Genomic DNA, 19,333 nt, shown 5'->3' on the forward strand with positions numbered 1-19,333 from the left:
GGAATGTAATGATATGTTGGATTGAGTGTGTAAAAATCACAATTAAGGTGCATGGATGTGTCAGCTGTTCACCTGGGGTGGCGAGAAAGTCAGACTCCAGCTCTAAGCCTTGTTTAGCGTAGATCAAGATATGGTATAGATCTCCATTTATAAATGACAAAAAAAGAACTGGGAGGATATGCTCTTTAATCTGTAGGTTTTTTCTGCTTCCCTTTTAATATCATACATGGGTCATGATGATGGTATAGAAAATGTACCAAAAGTTATTGTTGCTCCATGAAGTGCCCCCTCCCCCCCAGGATTGTAGAAAACAACGTAAATAATCTAAGGAAGGTATTAAACGTAATATGATAAGGTCACTCAAGTTTATGGAGTTAACATGAGTCTTATATTAATACAATTTGTAAACTAATTTACTGACAGCTGCAATTATATTTTGTAATAATTCATGTTGTGTAAGGCTTTTTTCCTTAGTCCCACGTGACTTTTTAATTAAAGAATCTAAAACAATATGGTCAGCAGTATTCACATTAAATGCATTTTTTAAAAAGTTGTTCATGACAGGTTGATTAGGATGTAATTACAAACAAATAGTATTTTTCTTGGAATTATCCTGGAGAAAAAAAAACAAAACAAAACCAAACCCCCAAAACCCAAGCATCAGCCTTGGTAGTATTGCTCCTATACCAGCCTAAAACCAAGAACCACGTGTGTCTACTTGAGCCATACTAACTTCTGTGGATTAATAAAAATTAATATGAAGTTAACTTCAGTCTTTGATCGCTTAACAGATTCTCCATCTTTTGTTTTGTTAAACATATATACAATAACAGAAAAACAGTTTTTAGTATTTCTAGGACATCTACAGAGTGAAGCTCGACATCTTTGCACCTTCTTTTAGTCTGCAAATACTAAGAGTGTTTCTGTCTGTGAACTTCTAAGGAAGAGCTTTGAGGACCCACATACCAGTTGTGCTAAAACACTATAGGTGTTGCAACTAAATCAAATAAATGCTCACTGTGACATGTTACATCCTTTATCACTTTGTAATTGAAATGAAATGAAAACTGAGGTTTTTGCTTTAGCACAAAGTTTAAGCAGAAACTGTCATTGAGAACCAAAGCATATGTGGTGTAGGTGCCTGTCTTTGGAATATCTCTGTAGTCTGATTTTTTGTTTGGGGTTTTTTTCCTTTTTTTTTTTTCCTAAATGGAGCACTGAGTATAAGCAAATGCAAGAGGACATACTTTGTGTCTATTTAACAGTGATTCTAGTTTCTTGGTTTATGAAAAATAAATTTAAAAAGAAATCATTACTTTTTTAGTGTAAATATTTATTTTCATGTCATGTCTCTAGTGGCTTAGTGTAACTTCTCTGTGTTTTCTTTTTTGTTTTTTCTCTGTAAGAACACTTGAAGAAAATGTTTACAAGATTGCTGTTTCTTTGGCTCAGCGATACAATGTTCCACTTTGGGAAGTTTATATGACCCATCTGGAATTTTTATTCACTGACAGTGGGTGAGTTGTCTCCCCTGCAAATACACATACGATTCTGTTACAGAAAAATATGTGCTAACCTATGAGAAAGTTGAATTATATTGCGGGTAGAGTTTGGTTTCTGTTTTCATATTTCTTGTGCTATGATAGTTTGGGAATTTTTGTCTTTTCCATGTGATGCTTCTGTAACCAGCCATGAAAACAGGTGTTACAAGCAAGGATAAAAGCCCATATGTGTCTTATTGTTCTTCTAAGTATTCAGGGACTTTTGTTTCAGTGTTTAGGTTTCCAAGGCTTTGAATGCTTAGTGCTCTCTTCCCACAGGAAACTCCCTTGTAGTTATTTTTACAGTTCCTTGGAATATGTCCTGAACCTTGATAGTTTTTTTATATAATTATTTATTTTTAAAAAAGTTTTGCTATTTATTGATCTCTCTTCTACATAGTAGCAAAGGAAGTAAATATATTGGAGTTTCTCATTCACGTGATTCATCTATTCATTTCAGTTTCAGTTTTTTATAGAAGCACTTTTTTTTACAATACTTCTTTGGAACTGTTCTAGCCTACAAGATTATGGCAGACCAGACCTGGCATTGGTGGGGGGCATGAGGGTAGGGATACTTTTCAGTTTTCGTTTCTATTCCAGAATTGGTTCCAGGGCTTTTTATGGTTGTTTTTTTGGTTGGTTTTTGTTTTGTTTTGTTTTTTTTAAACTTAGACATCTTGTCAGTCACACAAGTACTTTTTGCCCACTGAAAGATGAATAAACCCATTCGTTGAAAGACTAAGCTACTTGCCTGAGTACTGCATTCAGATGACAGTGATGTAGAGCCCCCTGTGTAATACAGCAGATCATCTAGTGTTCTGACAGACATGATCAATTTAGTCTTGTTTGTTTCTAATTTTAAATTGTGAAAGCAGCTGTACCTTGCAGCAATATTTGTATCTCTCTTAACATTAACTATTAATTAAAAAGCATTAAAACATTTTATAAAACATGAGGCATAAAAAGCAAAGCCTGATAGATGTTGGTGCAAGATCTGAGAAGGTGAAATAACATTCTGAGACTTTCTTTGTTTCCTCCAGAAAACAGAGAAGTCATACCCTCTAAATTTTGATGCTGCTAAATTATTTAGTGCTTTAAACAAAATAGACAGTCAGGATATAAACATGGCAACACTGGGCTGAATACGAAAGAGCCAGCTGACTTCTCTGGGACTAGAATATTACCTAAGGTATTTTGCAACAGTTTTCTATCATATTCTTTGTTCTTGTCCTCCATGAGTTAGTATTCATAGAATTCTGAAATCATTGAAGTACAAAGTAACAACCTTCTCCCTAATGAAATTCAGAAAAGTCTTGAAAATTGAAGTATAATAGCATAATATGCTGCTGAGCATGTTTTTGTTGTATCATAATCTCATTTTAAAGTTGATTGACAGCATATGGCCATTACAGTATATTTTAGTCTTGGGATTATGGCATTAATAATGCATGCTTCATTATGCATTCATTCTAAACTGAAAAGAAGTTTATTCTAAGACTTAATCTCTTTAACCAAATATGCAGTATTTCTATAAGCCACTTTATGTAGGGAGAAGCTCGAAAGAAGCACTTATATAGTTTATATTAACTATTTCTTTGATTACTTGATGACAAATAATCATCACGTTTTTTTGTTATGCTGTGAATGATTCTGATGATAATTGTTCAGAATTACATTTTTTTTAAATTCAATGGAAATTTAATTTTCTTCTGAAGAATCTGATCGCATTTGATTACCAATAATCTATAAAAAGCAATTTATGATTTCAGCAAGAGGAAATTCTATGTTTGCCTGTCACAGAATCTGTTATTCCAGGATCTTTCTGAACAGCATAATGATCCCTTTCTATCCACCACCAGCCCTGCCCCAAAAACATATGGCAAACCTCTGTAGATCCTGTCAATACAATTGAATGTCCATCTAGCCTTTAGTTTGAACTTTGGGTATGAACAGAAAAATGTATTCAGATCACACTTTTGAAATATATCAAGTCCAAGTGTCTGGTTTTTCTGATATTAAGAGTTAATGATGCTTTATTTCCATTAATATGATAGAACACTTAACAGATGACAAGTATTTAGAGAATTAAAATAACGCTTACAAGGTTAGCAACCTAACTGGGTTAGGTTCTAGATATAAAAATAAATAAAAAATAACATCTACCTCAGAAATCAGAGAATAATTTTTAAAGTGAGAGAAGGTTGTGTTTGTGGTATTTGCTGTAAGAAAATAATCTTTAGGAATGAAACTTGAGACGTATTTTACCTGAATATCAAAGAGAAACACTAACTTACATGTGGCATTTATACTCAGGAAAAATTGATGTTGAAATTCTAATTTTAAAGGTAGATGAAAATCAAATGGTATTAGAAGACATCAGATTTCCACATGAAATGTACTACCTAACATGGCATGTGATTGGACTCTGGGAAGAGTCAAGGTGGTAGTAAGCTGTAGGTTACTTCTTTGCTCAGATTTTAGGTAAAACTTTCAGCTGAGAAAGGTATAAACTTAAGATGAGACTTCCTTGATATGCACCCATTCTTCTCGCAGCTGAGGAAAAAAGGAGTGATTGCATTCAGCTATCTTTTATGTAGTCAGCTGGAGGTGTCTGAATTCATGCTGTGAAAGAGCTAATGTATTCTTTTCAAAAGGGTCAGGAAAAAAATTTCCTGCAGCAGTGAGACTGGCTGAGGTCAATCTAAGACTTGCTGGTATTTTCATAAGCTTTCATGGATGACAATTTGAGAAGTAACTTGATAAAACTGTCAAATGAAATATGCTAAGCATGAATAATGGTGTCAAATAGATTAACTAGTGGGCAAGAGCTGATTTTCAGTGATAATCTCTTTCAAAGCATGCACAAGTGCTCATTGACTACAGAAAATAGAATGTAATTGATTGGGAGAACTTCTAATTGGGCAAAAGGATTTTCTAGCATCATTCAGCCACAAGTTTGGTGGTGTTTTTTGGCTTGGTTTGTTTGTTTGTTTGTTTTTAAAAAGGCTTCCTGTACACATACTCTGGACATATGTCTACTTTTATGTATAGCTATAGTTAGAGATGTGAAGTGCTGCTTTGAATCCCACTTCAGTATTCATGACCTTTAATCTGCATGTCCAAGTCAACAGGTAACAAGATCAGGAAATACAAGAGCTCCTTAGCTTTTGTTTATGGACAATAACAACTATTTAAATATTTATGAATGAGTATTTACTCTTTCAAAATGTCTTACGAAGTTGAACCTTAAACAAAGGAAAGTATTGTCCTGTTTCCCAAGTGTGCAGCTGAAGAGTCTTTCATGCCATGTCCAGGCCTTTAAAGCCAAAATTATTTCTAAATGCAGGTTATCGACACTGGAAATAGAAGAAAGAGCACAAAGTCTTGGTCTATTTGAGACTTTGAAAACCAGTCCTGAAACACTGCATGAACACATGGTTAAATATGTTTACCCAAGTATTGAAGGCAGAGATCACCAGCGGTTGCTTTATTATTTTACACTCCTTGAAAACTGTGGTTGCTCAGAAGTGGTGAAGCATGCTGTTAAACCTGAAACTCACATCCGACTCCTGAAAAAATTCAAAGCAGTTGCACCAGGTAGGAGAGTTCCTGTTTGTTTTCTTCATAGCTGTATTTATTATTCTGTTGTGTGAGTGTTAACATGATTATGCTTATCTAGTTTATACTCTCCAGGTAATTTTTTTTTTTTCAATGAGCATATCAGACGAATGCAAGTAATTTAGTAGGTTAATCATATCTTAGAGGAGTAAGTTCATTCTCTTTGTATTACTGGAAATTTATTTTATTACAGCAAGCAAAAAATATTTAAAACAGATTTCTGTTGGTCATGCAAGTTAAAATTACTGGCAGTGGTTCATAGTGAATTTTTAAAGAAAAAATACAGACTTCCTAGAACATTATTTTTAACACTGCAAGTTTAACATAAATATTCTCAAAGAACTTAAGACAATTTACCTTTCAAAAGTCTGAATTACATAATATATTAGGAACTTTAAGCATTTTGTTTGTTTTAAAGAGCATAATTTTGGTTTGCGTTTTATCCTTGGTGTTACCTTTTGCTTTTGCAGAACTACAACATCGTTTGTCCTCCTACATTATCAGATAATGCCTATAAAAGCGAGCTGCTGGAAAGCACTATGAAATTTTGAATACTAGTTTCAATTTGCTTGTTAGTCAAGTATTAGCAGTATCTCGAATTTCAGTTGAGTAACTCCAAATCCAGTTTCCGAATGAAAAATACGCACTGTGTGGGATTACCTGCTGTGGGGATGAATTAATTGTTACTGGAACCTCATGTATCAGACACACTAACTTTCCTGCAGAATTTGGAGAGATTGTGCATATGAATTCATGTATTGCAGGAAGAAAGGGCAATAATTTGGGAGGGGGGGAGGAGGGATTACCTTCAGTTCTTATTGATGTGTTTAAACACTCAGTTTTGTCAAAGGCATATCTGTCAAGAAGTTGTTGTTTGCCTTCAAAGCTATTTTTAAGTGTTGCTCAAAAAAAAGGTCCGAGGGACCATACATCAGACATAAATTAGTCACTTTGTGTGGTAAAAAATTAATCTATTGTATTAAACCCTTAATTAAAATTCTCAGTGTTCATCATAGTTTATAGATAGTAGTCAAGGAGCAACCACAGAGTGTTTGTAGAGGTTACAGGCCCTAAGTACATGAAGAAAACCATAGTGATTGAAGCCGGTTGTCTTAAGAATTATATGCATACAGAATAAAATGGTATTGTTGCTAGAAATATTTTGTTCTCACTAGAATAATTTGGAAGAGTTTTCTTCCTGTAGAAACCAGAGTAGTAACAGTACTCTTGTATTATGTAGATCCATTTACATGAATAGCTATATGTCCTGTCTGAAGCGGACCTTACTTAGTTTACTTGTGGTTAGTGCCTTGCATTTTTGCTGAGATAGATGGTAAGTACCAATTATTATGTGATCAGAATACATGTTTTTTAATTAATGAAAATTTATGTCTTGAGGTGCATGAGGTTTTCTAGGCTTTGTATTAAAAAATAGTAGCATAATTCTATATACTATATATATTCTTGCTTCTTTGAGAATCTGCTTTTTTAGTTTGTGTCGATATGTAATGTTAAAGTGTGTTCCAGGGATTGAGAGATTTAACACGCATCAGGACATCATAAAATCCCAGTGTTACATGTATACAAACCTGTCTTCCTCCCCAGTCTTGTCAGTATGTATGACTGTAAAAGGAGATGGAGTAGAGTCTTTCTAGTTCTGCACATACTGGCTTAGTACTGATTGTTTTACACATCGATGTATAGTTTGAGTAGATTTAATTATGAATCACTTTTATTTTGTTTGCCTCTTTCTCCTTCTGTCAATAGGTCTTAATTACAAAAAGCTAACAGATGAAAATGAGAACCCTCTGGAAACACTGGAGCCTGTCCTTACAAGTCAAAATATCTTATCTATTTCCAAACTGGGTCCCAAGATTCCTAAAAAAGATGGCAGCATGCTGTCACCAAGCTCTATTTATGCTGTCTGGTTACAAAAACTTTTTTGGAATGGTGATCACCATCTCATTAAAAAAATCCCAGAAACTATGGATGAGTGGCTACATGCATATGATATGTGTTCGAAGTATTTCGATAGACTTGATCCAGATGATATTGTCACTTTTATTGATGACATTACCTTTTCTTCAAAAGCTGTCACAAAGGTAAGCAGATATACTTGAAGAATTTCAGGCCTCAGGTGAGGCACAGTTGAATATAGTATCAAGGAGAAAGTCTCAGCAAATTTTACATTTTTCATTTTACAGTTCTTAAAGATAAATTCATAAAGCTACCTTCCTCTGCCTACCTCTTTTTTTATGACTGCCAGTATAAAAAAAGATTTTTATTCAGTTAGAGGAGTTAGTTCTGTGGATAAGAGAGTTTTTGATGGAACCCCAAAGTCCCTGTATTCTGTTTCAGCAGAGAATAAGATACTCTTCCTGTGTATTTATTTTACTTGTGCTCATCCTAAAATTCATTGTGCCGCAGGCTTGTGTTTAGTACCAGGCTTTCACATTCTGAACAGGATGCTCCACAGAGAAGCGTTCTGGGCCAGTGCATATGGTTTCTAGGCACTGTAATAATATAAATGATAAACTCTGTCATAATCTCCATCTGGCTGAAAGCCTGTTATTGAAAGAACGTGCTTTCATGTCTGTAACATATATTACGAGGTCTGCAGTTTCTTTTTGCTCAGTGAAACCTACTTATAAGGACATTTCTAACATAAAGTTTTATCCATGCTTTCTTACGTATCTTTACTGCCAAGCACAAAAAAAGAGATGAGATTTCTTAGATATTTCCTTATTAAAACATCTTGAGAGGTCTTCACTAACTTCATCTGAAATGAAAAGCTGATAAAGAGGAGGTATTTTGTGGGTTTTTTTGAGTCTATCTTCTCTATTCTGGATTGTGCTCATTTTCCAGAGTTGCCTATTCACTGCACTCACTAAGGTGAACTGCAGTTTGTTCCCTCTTTGGATACTGTTTTAGAAAGACTGACACTCATCCTGAGATCTCAGTTGCCAGTCCTGACCTTGGACTGAGGTAGCCAGGCAATGACTGTTGTCTAATGAGAAGGAAATGCAGTCCTCATGTATGATCGCTGCTAGTGACTACTTGAGACTTTTGCTGTTAATGTATCTTGGGCATTTCAAGATTATTTCTCATTTATTCCAGATGAATGGTGCAGGGAGAGGATGGATAGCCTCCACTGTGTATCTGTTTTGAGCACTTCGTTTATTTTCCTTTGTTTATTTCTGTTCAGTATTCTAATACAGTTTCTCTGCTTTCTTAAGATGAGTACGAGTAGCAGGAAGGAAATACTCATAGCAGGATTATTGTGGTTGGTAGTCAAGCAGAACTTTGTAGCAGAAATCTGTTAGTTTTTTGGCCATGAAAGATACTGTCCTGGTTTCAGCTGGGATAGAGTTAATTGTCTTCCTAGTAGCTGGTACAGTGCTATGTTTTGAGTTAGGTATGAGAAGAATGTTGATAACACACTGATGTTTTCAGTTGTTGCTAGTCTAAATGTTTAGTCTAAAGTCAACGATTTTTCACCTTCTCATGCCCAGCCAGCAAGAAGGCTGGAGAGGCACAAGAAGTTGGTACAGGACACAGCCAGGACAGCTGACCCAAACTGGGCCAAGGGGTATTCCATACTGTGTGATGTCATGCCCAGTATATAAACTGGGGGCAGGGGGTATCGCCGCTCGGGGACTAACCAGGCGTCGATCAGCGGGTGGTGAGCAATTGCACTGCGCATAATTTGTATATTCCAGTTCTTTTATTCTTACTGTTGTCATTTTATTAGTGTTATCATTATCATTATTAGTTTCTTCTTCTCTTTTCTATTAAACCATTCTTATTGCAACCCACGAGTTTTATTTCTTTTCCTGATTTTCTCCCCCATCCCACTGAGGGGAGGGAGGGGAGTGAGTGAGCAGCTGCGTGGTGCTTAGTTGCTGGCTGGGGTTAAACCACGACAGATACTCAATAAGTGTTTGAAACAGTTGGTCAAATCAGCTGATTTACTGTGTCCCCTGCACTGGGTTTGGGAATGAAACAGCTGTTTAACCAGCTTGCAACTAGTTTTGCCTCAGGTTCCCATCCAATTTTCAAGTGGAAGTGTACAATAAAAAATTATCATTATAGAACCCAAAAACTTATTTCTCAGAGATCTCTTTCCTCTAACTTTGATCTGAAAAATCCTTCATACATAAAAGCTGCCTTTTGGCTTGCACCTTTTACTTAAAATTTTATCCTGTTTTGAGGCTGCACTGGTCATGTGAGCACTCTTATAATCTCTAATTAAGCAGTTTCTTCTCAGCCCAGTTCTGTGGCCAAGTACTTTCCCATTCCCATAACAGATGCACATTTCTGCATTTCATGGAAGTGCTGATACTTAATATACATAAAGGACTGCCAAAACCCCATGGTCATTATCATGAAATAATCTGTGCTGTCACTGAGACAGCTGAGTTTTCTCACATACGGAAAATTTGTGGAGTTCTTCTAAGTGGACCTTGAGAGGAAGCTTGAAGTGAGATAGTGTAAGCAGGTTTTTAAGCAGTGCTGAGAGGTGAATTGGCTCCTTCCCCCTTTGAAAAAAAAAAAAAAAAAAAAAGGCAACAATTTCAAAAGGGGAGTGGGGGGAAAGTAGAGACAGTAGTCCAGGGAGGTGATGAAATTCACTCCATTGTTACCCTTGTGGAACAGCACCTCCATCTAAAAGCCCCTCTTGGTCAGAAACAAGAAGAGTCTCGAGTGATGAGGGGTAATGGGAGGTAGGCTATGTAGCAGTGTAGGCTCCATGAGTTGAACTTCAAGGGTACAACTGCTGTTGTCACCACGTGGGAATTTAGGAAGCAGACATTAGAATATCCCGCACTGTTTTAATGTATCAACAGTAGTAAGGAAAAGCAGGTGACCGACCAGCAAAGCAATAGGAAGCTGCTTCTACTTGCATGCCTCTTGGTATGTCAGAGAACCTGGGAGCAGAATGTGTAACTATGCAAAGGAGAATGAAAGCACGGGGATTGAGTGCTGACTTCTGCAACTTCTTGTTCTTACTGAGAAAGACAGGAGCACACTGGGCTTTGACAGGGGCCCTCTTCTTCACCTGTCCCCTTCCACTAGCTCTTCTTTTTAATTTTCTGATGAGTTGGGCCAGTGGTGACTGAACGAAAAGGTGGATGGATGAGCAGTGCTTGACTGGGCAAAGAAGTTGAGAGAATGTCTAAATTGCAGAAATGGATGGGGAGTTTGCACTTGTGAAGGGGCAACTAACGTTGTTTCATTCACTTGTAGTTTAGGGTGTGACGAGGTTTTAGGTTCTGTTAGTGCTAAGAGCTCAGAGATTCTTTTCTCCCATGTTTCTTGCAATCAGTAGAAATAAGTTACCACCTGGAAGATGAGATTCAGTTCCCCTACCTTAAGGGTTTAGAGAAGTGGTGACATTGGGTGGTGGGAACTGTGTGAGCAGAGATGCATCATAGTGGGACTTCAATAAATCATAGACCCAAAGTAACACAGTTAATGTACTGGATATTCTGTATGAGACAGATCAGACTGCTTCCTGAAATTTAATATCTTTTGATCTGCAGCATATCCTATAGGAGATGTTTTGTAATTTTTGAGGGATTAAGGGTGACTTGTGAATCCAGAGTAATCCTTGATTGCTCTGGTGGCTAGTTGTTCACTGTTTATTTTTTAAAAATGCCTTTTTGCTAAACTGAATTTACCTACTTTTGAAATTCCACCTATAGACCTTTTGTCTGCTATACTGAAGAGCTAGTCATCAAAGTTTGCTTCCACAGTCAGATATTCAGTAGAGGCCACTTAAACTTGACTTTGATAAACTGAATGGACTGACCTTGGGAAGTTTTCTGCTCTTTTTAGAGTGAGTGAGTGTGTGTGTGTGTGTGTGTTTCCAGCTCTTCCATTATTATCACAGCTCTTCTTTGGATCCAGTATATCAGCATTCATCTTCAGTTGAAGAAGGTAGAGATTGATGCACTATTCCTGTTGTGTTTGTGGTAAATGAAACAGGTGAAGTCCTTTACTCCTCATCAGTACCTTCCTCACACACTGAGGGACTGAAGCATTGATCCCTTGACCACAGTCACTCACTGCTGCAAGCAGTAAGAGGGTTCCCGCTTATGGCACTACTACTCAGTAATGCTTTTAATTCAGAATAACTATTCAAGTTTTTCTGACTAAATAATAATTCAGTCCACCTCTGTAGTGGGTAAGCATAGGCTATTTGGATGTATGGAACAGGTTGCTCCCTAAAAGGGAGATATTCCAAATATTCAGTAGAACTACTGGTTATATTTTTGCATGCATTTTGAGTCTGTCATCTTTTCTTCTAGCAGCTCTGTTTGCTTTTCAGTAATGCTGACTTCATAGATTCTTAATTATAGTAATGATCATATCAACGTTTTTATCTTGATGAGTTCCTATTTATTCCCTTTGTGTGATCTGTGTGAAGCATTTTAGGTAATTTGGGGATTTTTTTATTCCTTTGTTGCCAGCATTTTGTTCGTTGTGCTAGATAGTCAGTTATGTCTTCAAAGAACCATCTGTTTCAGAGCTCATAGGTCATTGCCCTGATGTTTGTTGATTAACAGTACTCTGAAAAAAAAAAAAAACCAGCACAACAAAACCAAAAAACAAAACCACAACTGAAAACAATTACTTTTTAAATTGCTGTGTTTTCATTATCGAACACAAACTACAAATGGGGATGGGCACAATATGTTGATTAGGAAGAAAAGACTACACCTCAGGTCTTCTATAGAGAAAGAGAAGTTGAAATTTTCCTTACACAGGCTCTTCCTCACAGCCTTTCGTAGGGTCGGCCACATTCATTCAAACTATGGCTGATGACCTTGTTTGTTTACTATTCCATCCTTTATAACTTCTTTTCCAACTTTTGATGCAAAGGAAGAACTTTGTTTGCAAGTTAATGTTTTTAATTGAAAGGTTGACTCTTACTTTCTCTGTCAGTAATGCTTTTTTGACCATTTTCTTCTTGCTTAAGTAGGAATACGATGTCCACATTTTGACCACACACCAAATGGGTGTGGAATGAGAACCGGTTACAACTGAATATTAACCTGCATCATTTTCTCTTTCAGTTTTAATGACTTTAAATCCCATTTTAAATAATTGAATAAAAAGCTCAGTTTTTTTAAAAAAAAAGTGCTCAGAGTAACATTCAGTATCTTTTGTCTGGCTGATTGACTTCTTAATGCTGTATAAAGTGCTAAGGAAAAAGACAGGGCATGACATTACCTGAAGATGTACAAGAAATGCGTTAATTGTGTTCTTACATACCATGGCTGCATTCAGATGTTACCTTTTGAATTACTTGGCTTCTTTTTGTCACTGTGCTCCCGTTCAGTCAGTTTGTCTTGTCTGAACTTGTTTTCTTCATGGGTATTGACAGTACCTCTTTTTCTAATATCAGTACACTTTTAGATACTTTCTTGTGCCTTGCCATTAATATAGTTATTTTAATTAACTCTGCTTCAAGACTGCATAATAGGAAACTTCACGAATAATGTATTTTCTTTCACTGGTTCCTTACGTGCATTAGAACTTTTACACTGATCTCTGGATGAACTGTACTAGGTCTGGCAGAGATGGAGTTAACTTTCTTCATAGCAGCCTCTGTGGGGCTGTGCTTTGGATTTGTGAGCAAATCAGTATTGATAACACACCAGTGTTTTGGCTGTTGCTGAGCACTCCTTGCACAGTGTCAAGGCTTTCTCTTTTTCTCAACACCCCAGCCCTGAGTGGGCTGCAGGTAGGCAAAAACTAGGGAGGGGGCACAGCCAGGATAGCTGACCTGGGCTGGCCAAAAGTGTGTTCTATGCCATATAATGACATGCTCAGCAGTAACAAACAGGGTTGGAGGGTGTCTTCCAAGATGGTTGTTGCTGGGAGATTTGGCTGAGCATTGCTCTGCTTGTGGGAGGTGTCGAGTGATTGCCTTTGCATCACTTAGTTTTCGTTTGTTCTTTTTTTTTCTCTCTTCTTCATGTATCAAACTGTCTTCATCTTGATCCACAAGTTTTTTTGCTTTTGCTCTTCTTTTTCTCTTCCCCTGTAGGAAGGGGGAACCAGCTTTTGTTATTCCATAACTGTTTAACCCACTTCTGAATTCACTAATGTAATTTGCTTTCCATCCAGTATATCTGGTTGTATTGTGGCTACCTGACATTTGGTTGGTGGAATATGTAAACCTGGGATTTAGTGGCAGAGACAAGAACTGGACCAAACCGTTCCATCTGAACATCAGGAAACATTTTTCATTGTGAGGGTGACCGATCACTGGCACAAGTTGCACAGAAAGGTTGTGGAGTCTCCCACACTGGAGGTATTCAACAGCCACCTGCACATGGTCCTAGGCAACTGGCTCTAGGTGGCCCTGCTTGAGCAGGGCTCTGGACCAGATGCCCTCCAGAGGTCCCTTCCAACTGCGACCATTCTGTGTTTCAAGGTTGCTGGGATCCCAGGTTCCTGTGGCATTAAAAGGAGGGGAGCTGTTTCCATAATATCAAAGTTGCATGCTAATCACTGGCTATAAGAGAGGCAGGGTCAACAACTTCATGTGCAAGTGAATGTTACTTGTACAATATTTTATTAAGAAATACTTACATATTCTGAAGGAAATAGGCTTCTGAGATGAGGTTTTTACCCTGAGGAGTGAAATCTGTTGAGCTGAAATAGTATGCGATGTTCCTTGATTTGAAAATGAAAGAAAACATATTTTTAGGATTTTTCATTGCACATTATAGCCTATAGAATTAAAAATCTCTTCAAATTGTAAAAGCTTTTTAAAAAGAAAACTTCACTTCACATGCAAACAAAGATTGAACTAGCCCCTAAGCAGCTACTTTTTCTCACTGGGTACAATACCAAATCTCACTACTGAAGCTGACTAGAAGTACAGAGGATAGCCATTTGCGTTTTGGAATAAAATAACCAGAGAAATTATATGCTGGTAGTGCTGCATTTTGGCACTATGCAAATATGAATGCAAAATGAAAATAGTCTTGGGAAGAACCTGTTTTGTTTTTTGTTTTTTTTTTTTGTTTTTTGTTTGTTTTTTTAATGCTTTATTCTGTATGTGCTTATGGCATCATGACTTCTAAACTGGCAGTATATTCACACTGTTCTCTAGGATATAACAGTTAGATGGAATACTTAAATTGTTTGCCTTTTGCATCTCTCTTGCATTTTGAACATCAGAATGTACAGTAGAAGGAAAAAAAATGAAATATGTAGCTGTTTCCATCTTTATCATGCTTACAAAATGGATATATAAATCCATCTGTGGTCATTAAATTTTAATGTGATGTGAAAAGTATCACCTTTTCCTTGCTTATAGTAAAACCTGATAATCGAGACCTTGTTCAAGGTAACAAAATCATACTTAATTACGTTTGGTGGGAATGGAACTGAGTTGCATTTGGAACTGAATGGTAAAACACCCTTTGTATCTACCTTGTTAACACTGGCAAATTTTCTTAGCTCTTACAATAATGTCCACCCATTTTGCTTTTATCATTAAAAATGTCCAGTAGACCATTACTGTGGTTTGCAGCAATGGCATGAAAAAGCAGGAGTAAACCTTACATCTTTCACTGTATGTTTTTAGGGGGCAGGGAGGGGGGGAGTATATAAGCTGTAAAACTTTCTGCTAACTAATTCTTATCAAGCTTTCTATGGCTTTACAACTAGACATTTTAATGCATGATGTAAACATTAATTTGACTTTCTTATGAAAAATGCTATAGCAGTTTACTTTTCCTCTATCTGTGGTAATTCAGCCTCTTTTCTATTCAATGTGTCATACAGATTCAAGCTTTGTTTTCTATTTTTTGTGTATTTCAACTTGAAAATTAAAATTGTTTGTATGTCTTTGTCCAGTATTCCAGTAACTAAAATACCTGATGTTGAAAGTATATAGTGCTGTGGGTTTAGACAGAAGAGACCCCCACCCATTAGAAAGTATATTGCAAACATCCTTAAAACTGTACTTGAAGTTATAAAATAACAAATGATACGTGAGTTCTTAAAATAATATTTCAGACTTTGTTTTGGACTTAGAGATGTAGCTGTGTCTTTCCTGACTTAAAACCATAACGGTTTGCTGCAAGTACTGTCTACATAAAGAATATTTCCATCTTTATCCTTTTCCAACATACTCTTGGTTTAGGCTCCATTCTGAAGTCCTAAATTCCATTCTGACAGACTGGAATGACCCTTTGATGCTAGATAGAGGGGTAGGGGAAAACTTCATTCAGTGTATGTATGATTCCACCTAAAAATTCAAACTCTGAGAAGTAAAATGGGGGGAAAAAACCGCAGACTTCCTTGTTTCAGTTTAATGGCTAGATACATCTAGTTGTATGGGTCTTTCAAAATAGTAATGTGCTGTTTTGTATAACTTGTGCTTTAAATAGGTTGATAGAATAGTTGTAGACCTCCTAGTGTGTTTCTGCTTACAATTATGGCCTTAGGGATATATTTTAAACAGTGATCTAAACCTGACAAAACTAACCTTAAGTTAATCTTCAGCATTTGGAATTTTCAGTTGATCTTGTAAAATGATCTCCAGACATCTCTCAATGTAGAATTGAAAAACAGAGATTATAAGGTGGCAGTCTACAAAGATCATAAATATTATTAGGGAAAAGAAGTTTCATATGGTTTAAAAGGTGCCAGATTCAACATCAGTAAAAGGAAGGACAACAGAAGAAAGTAATGCAATAGTGATCTGTTTTTAAATAAATGACTAATTAGAAATAAAGTTGTTTCTCATAAAATACTTCATTTTGTTTTATGCTGTGCTGTAGAGCAGTGGAGCCACCTGACCTCTAGGCACTGCTGTAATACATATAGTAGTGTACAGATGATGAATGATTAAATATTGAGTCATCTTTTTCAGCTGCCAGTTGAAGCCAGGATAGAAGTGACTAAGAAGGCTATTAAGGCAGTCAAACATATTTCTGAGAAATCAAGGAAAAAACCTTCTGAGAATGACATGGATGATGCTGAAAGTCCATCTGTTACTTATGAAGAAACTCTGAATCACTTGCAGCAATCTCTTGCTCATCTGGAAACACTCACTCATAGTTTTATCACTTACCTGAAAAACAGTGAACAGGTAATGATTACTGATCAGGTGCTTGTTTTGAATGTTACCATGACTAGCAGTGATGGACTTCAATCTTATGTCATATTTTATTAATGTTTTGTACCTTTGTTTTTGTTGACCTGGTTTTTGAAAATTCACGTCCATCAGTATTTTCTTTTTCATAGTATATGTTAAATCTTGGTAGAAAGGAAGACTATGAATGATACAGCCCTGTAAATAAAGAGTACACTGATCCATGTTTAAAAATTATCTGTTCACAGGATACACTGCAGAAGTACGGTTATTTATATGATTTGTCAAGGTCAGAGAAAGAAAAAATCCATGACCAAGCAGTAGCTATGTGTATAGATGGTCAACCCCTGGACATGATACAACAATTGTTACAAGTGGCTGTTGGAGATCTAGGTCTTTCTCCCAGTGATATTGTCCAATGTGCTATTAAAAAAATTGTATGTGTGTTAAGGTAAGTACACTGCCACAATTAAGCCCAAAAATATCTCTTCTGGGTTTTTTGGTTTGGGGGTTGGGGTTTTTTTTTTGGTTGATTGGATTTGTTTGTTTTTGTAGTGTGTTCTTGTTTGCTTTGAATATCTGGATTTTGCAGAAAATTGGGCAATAACAGGAAATGAGGTTTTGGATCATTTATGCTCCCGTATACCTATAATTTCATATTCACATAAGATAGCTATATTTTTCTGAGTTTGGGAATCCTGGGCAATCTGAACAGAGCAAGCCACAGAACTCATCCTATTGACTGGAGAGTGCTTTTCAGTTAAAAACATTGGCTTTACAATATTGTTCCGTTATGTGTGTGTGCACTTGTGAATTTTGGTAAATTTACAATTGCACATAATTCTTCCCTCTTAAACAGAGTCAAAAGGCATGTTTGTTGGAAACGGCGGGTACCTCATGCAGGTGTTTGGGCAGTAGAGGCCTGGCAATGGCTGTTGCCACAACAGCTAGTCCTACAGGAAGAAGTGCAATTTCCATCTTTAGAATAACTTGCTGGGGTATTTCTGGGAGCTGTTTTTTGGGTGGGTTGGTTGGTTTGTTTGTTTTTCATTTGCAAGGTTTTGAAAAATTAAAATATAGGCTATATGTTTTTCTTCTTTATTCTCATAAAGAATGCTTCTTAGAGTTTTTGCTGTTTTCTTCCATTGTGTTATACCCTACCTCCAAATTAAACAGCAAGTGTGAGTGATCTATGCTTCCTACAGCACTTAAAAGCAACAATGATACCCTAAAAAAACCCTGACCTGAAAACTTCTTGGAGAGAAACAGGTTTCTAATGCGAGGAAGGGGATTGTTTTGCTCAACTTTTTCAGTGTTGTCATTGTTACTTTCTTGCTGTTAAGAGTGCCATCATACTATGAGCTATCCCACACACTGTACCAAAGCAAGGCTTCATCTCCATCTTTTTCTGGGATTCACAGCCCCAAACTTCACCAACTGTCTTTTCCGTGGCGTGACACAACCCAAATAACCAACCTTTTCATGCAACCCCATCAAACTGGGTCATCTTTTATTTTAAAATTATGGAGAAATAGGCTAGGAGAATAGAAAATGCAAAATAACTAGCTTCCACACAGTTTATACTTAGACTTCCTTGAATAATTCTGTTGAGATCTGGGCAAGACCTGTGTGATACAAAGGAACATGAAATACAGTTGATGCTGATCATCTTAATCTTGTTAACAGCAAGTTTAAAGTTTGCATTAACTTCAATACAATGATCTTTTGGCTTAATATATTCTGTATCGTCTTGCTTCCAAATTACAGTTCTAACACTTGTGAGAAACAGTCTAAAACTACTGTAGTCATGGTGCATTTCTTCAGTACTAGTCATGTCTTGAGCAAGGGAGTAGAGTCCTGCATTGAAGTCTTGCCTGTTTGGTCAGCTGCAGCCTCTGTACTTCATGTCCTATAGCCCAGAAAGGGACATGGCTTTTCTTCACAAGTTCAAGACTGAAACTGTTTTAGTTTGTCTGGCATTTGGGATAACATAGTCATCTCTGGGAATATAGAACTCTTAAAAATACCTGCTTATGGACATGTTTACAGACATGGTGAGGGTGTGGACACAGGTGAGGGAAAGCTAAGCACACTGTTTGAAAAGCCTTTCAGCGAAGTAAGGTGCTTTTCCTTGATTTTGTTTGATGCTCAGTTCTAGCTCAGCTTGCTGTGCATAACACCTTCTGTTAAGATTCGGTAAGAGATTTGACCGCTTCTGTAGCTGTAGTGATTATAAAATTCCTTTGGCATGTAACGTGAGACTTCAGCATGTCCTTTAAGGTTCAACCTTTCTCCTGCCGCAATGAAACTGAAGATATTTACTAGGGTGTTGAATTGATAGGGGATGTGGTTTGGGGGCTACAGTGATAATCCGTGAGGCAAGTGTACATTGAAAATGATTTGTTAGGGCTGAATGAGTCTGTGAAGATGCCATTGTTCTTTAACAAGGTTTAGGATATGTGGAAGTCCACAGATTTTTGTAGCCAGATAAGAGCAACCTGTCCTCTTTCCTACCAAGGAATTAGCAGTGTTCTGACCCTGCCTTAGTGTGATGGAATCTGCACTGTCTTGATGTTTTCTGTCAGAACAACTTAACCAAAGAGCACACTCAGTCCCCATTGCTGTTGTACTAGAGCTGAGATATGAAATTCTCAAGACAGCAAGCAAAGAATGAAGTTCTGGGATTTTACATCTACATCTCTGTCAGTATTTGTGTTCCCAGGATGAAGAGAGCCTGAGATTTATTTTTATTTTTTTCTTTTGCCATCACTGTTGACAGAATATCAATGAGCTCTAAGAATCCTTCTGTCCGTTGATGCTCTTTCTCCTTCAAAGCAGCAGAAAAGTATTCACTTCTTTTCTGCAGTCAGGTGAAATTAATTCATCAGGGATTTTTGTTTCATTTGAGGAAGCTCTCTTGGATTTAATGTTGCTGAGTGCTATTTGTTGCCTCTTCTTGTCTGGGTCTTTGATATACTGAATATACCAAATGAAAGACCTGTATCTGTAACCTAGTGGTTTCAGTAGAAATACTTCCCTCTTTTTTTTTTTT

General features: G+C 36.7%; 1 protein-coding gene across 1 annotated transcript in view; it reads left to right on the top strand.

Annotated features, from left to right (window-relative positions):
* Positions 1 to 19,333, top strand: part of NBAS (neuroblastoma amplified sequence) — a 190,367-nt gene that overhangs the window by 117,455 nt on the left and 53,579 nt on the right. The window contains exons 42-46 of the mRNA XM_010566655.1: positions 1,407 to 1,517; positions 4,888 to 5,138; positions 6,927 to 7,261; positions 16,060 to 16,278; positions 16,530 to 16,732. Coding sequence (XP_010564957.1) covers positions 1,407 to 1,517; positions 4,888 to 5,138; positions 6,927 to 7,261; positions 16,060 to 16,278; positions 16,530 to 16,732 — 1,119 coding nt within the window. The remainder of the gene's footprint in view (positions 1 to 1,406; positions 1,518 to 4,887; positions 5,139 to 6,926; positions 7,262 to 16,059; positions 16,279 to 16,529; positions 16,733 to 19,333) is intronic.

The sequence above is a fragment of the Haliaeetus leucocephalus genome, unplaced genomic scaffold (assembly GCF_000737465.1).
Source record: "Haliaeetus leucocephalus isolate CR32 unplaced genomic scaffold, Haliaeetus_leucocephalus-4.0 Scaffold217, whole genome shotgun sequence".
Classification (NCBI taxonomy): Eukaryota; Metazoa; Chordata; class Aves; order Accipitriformes; family Accipitridae; genus Haliaeetus; species Haliaeetus leucocephalus.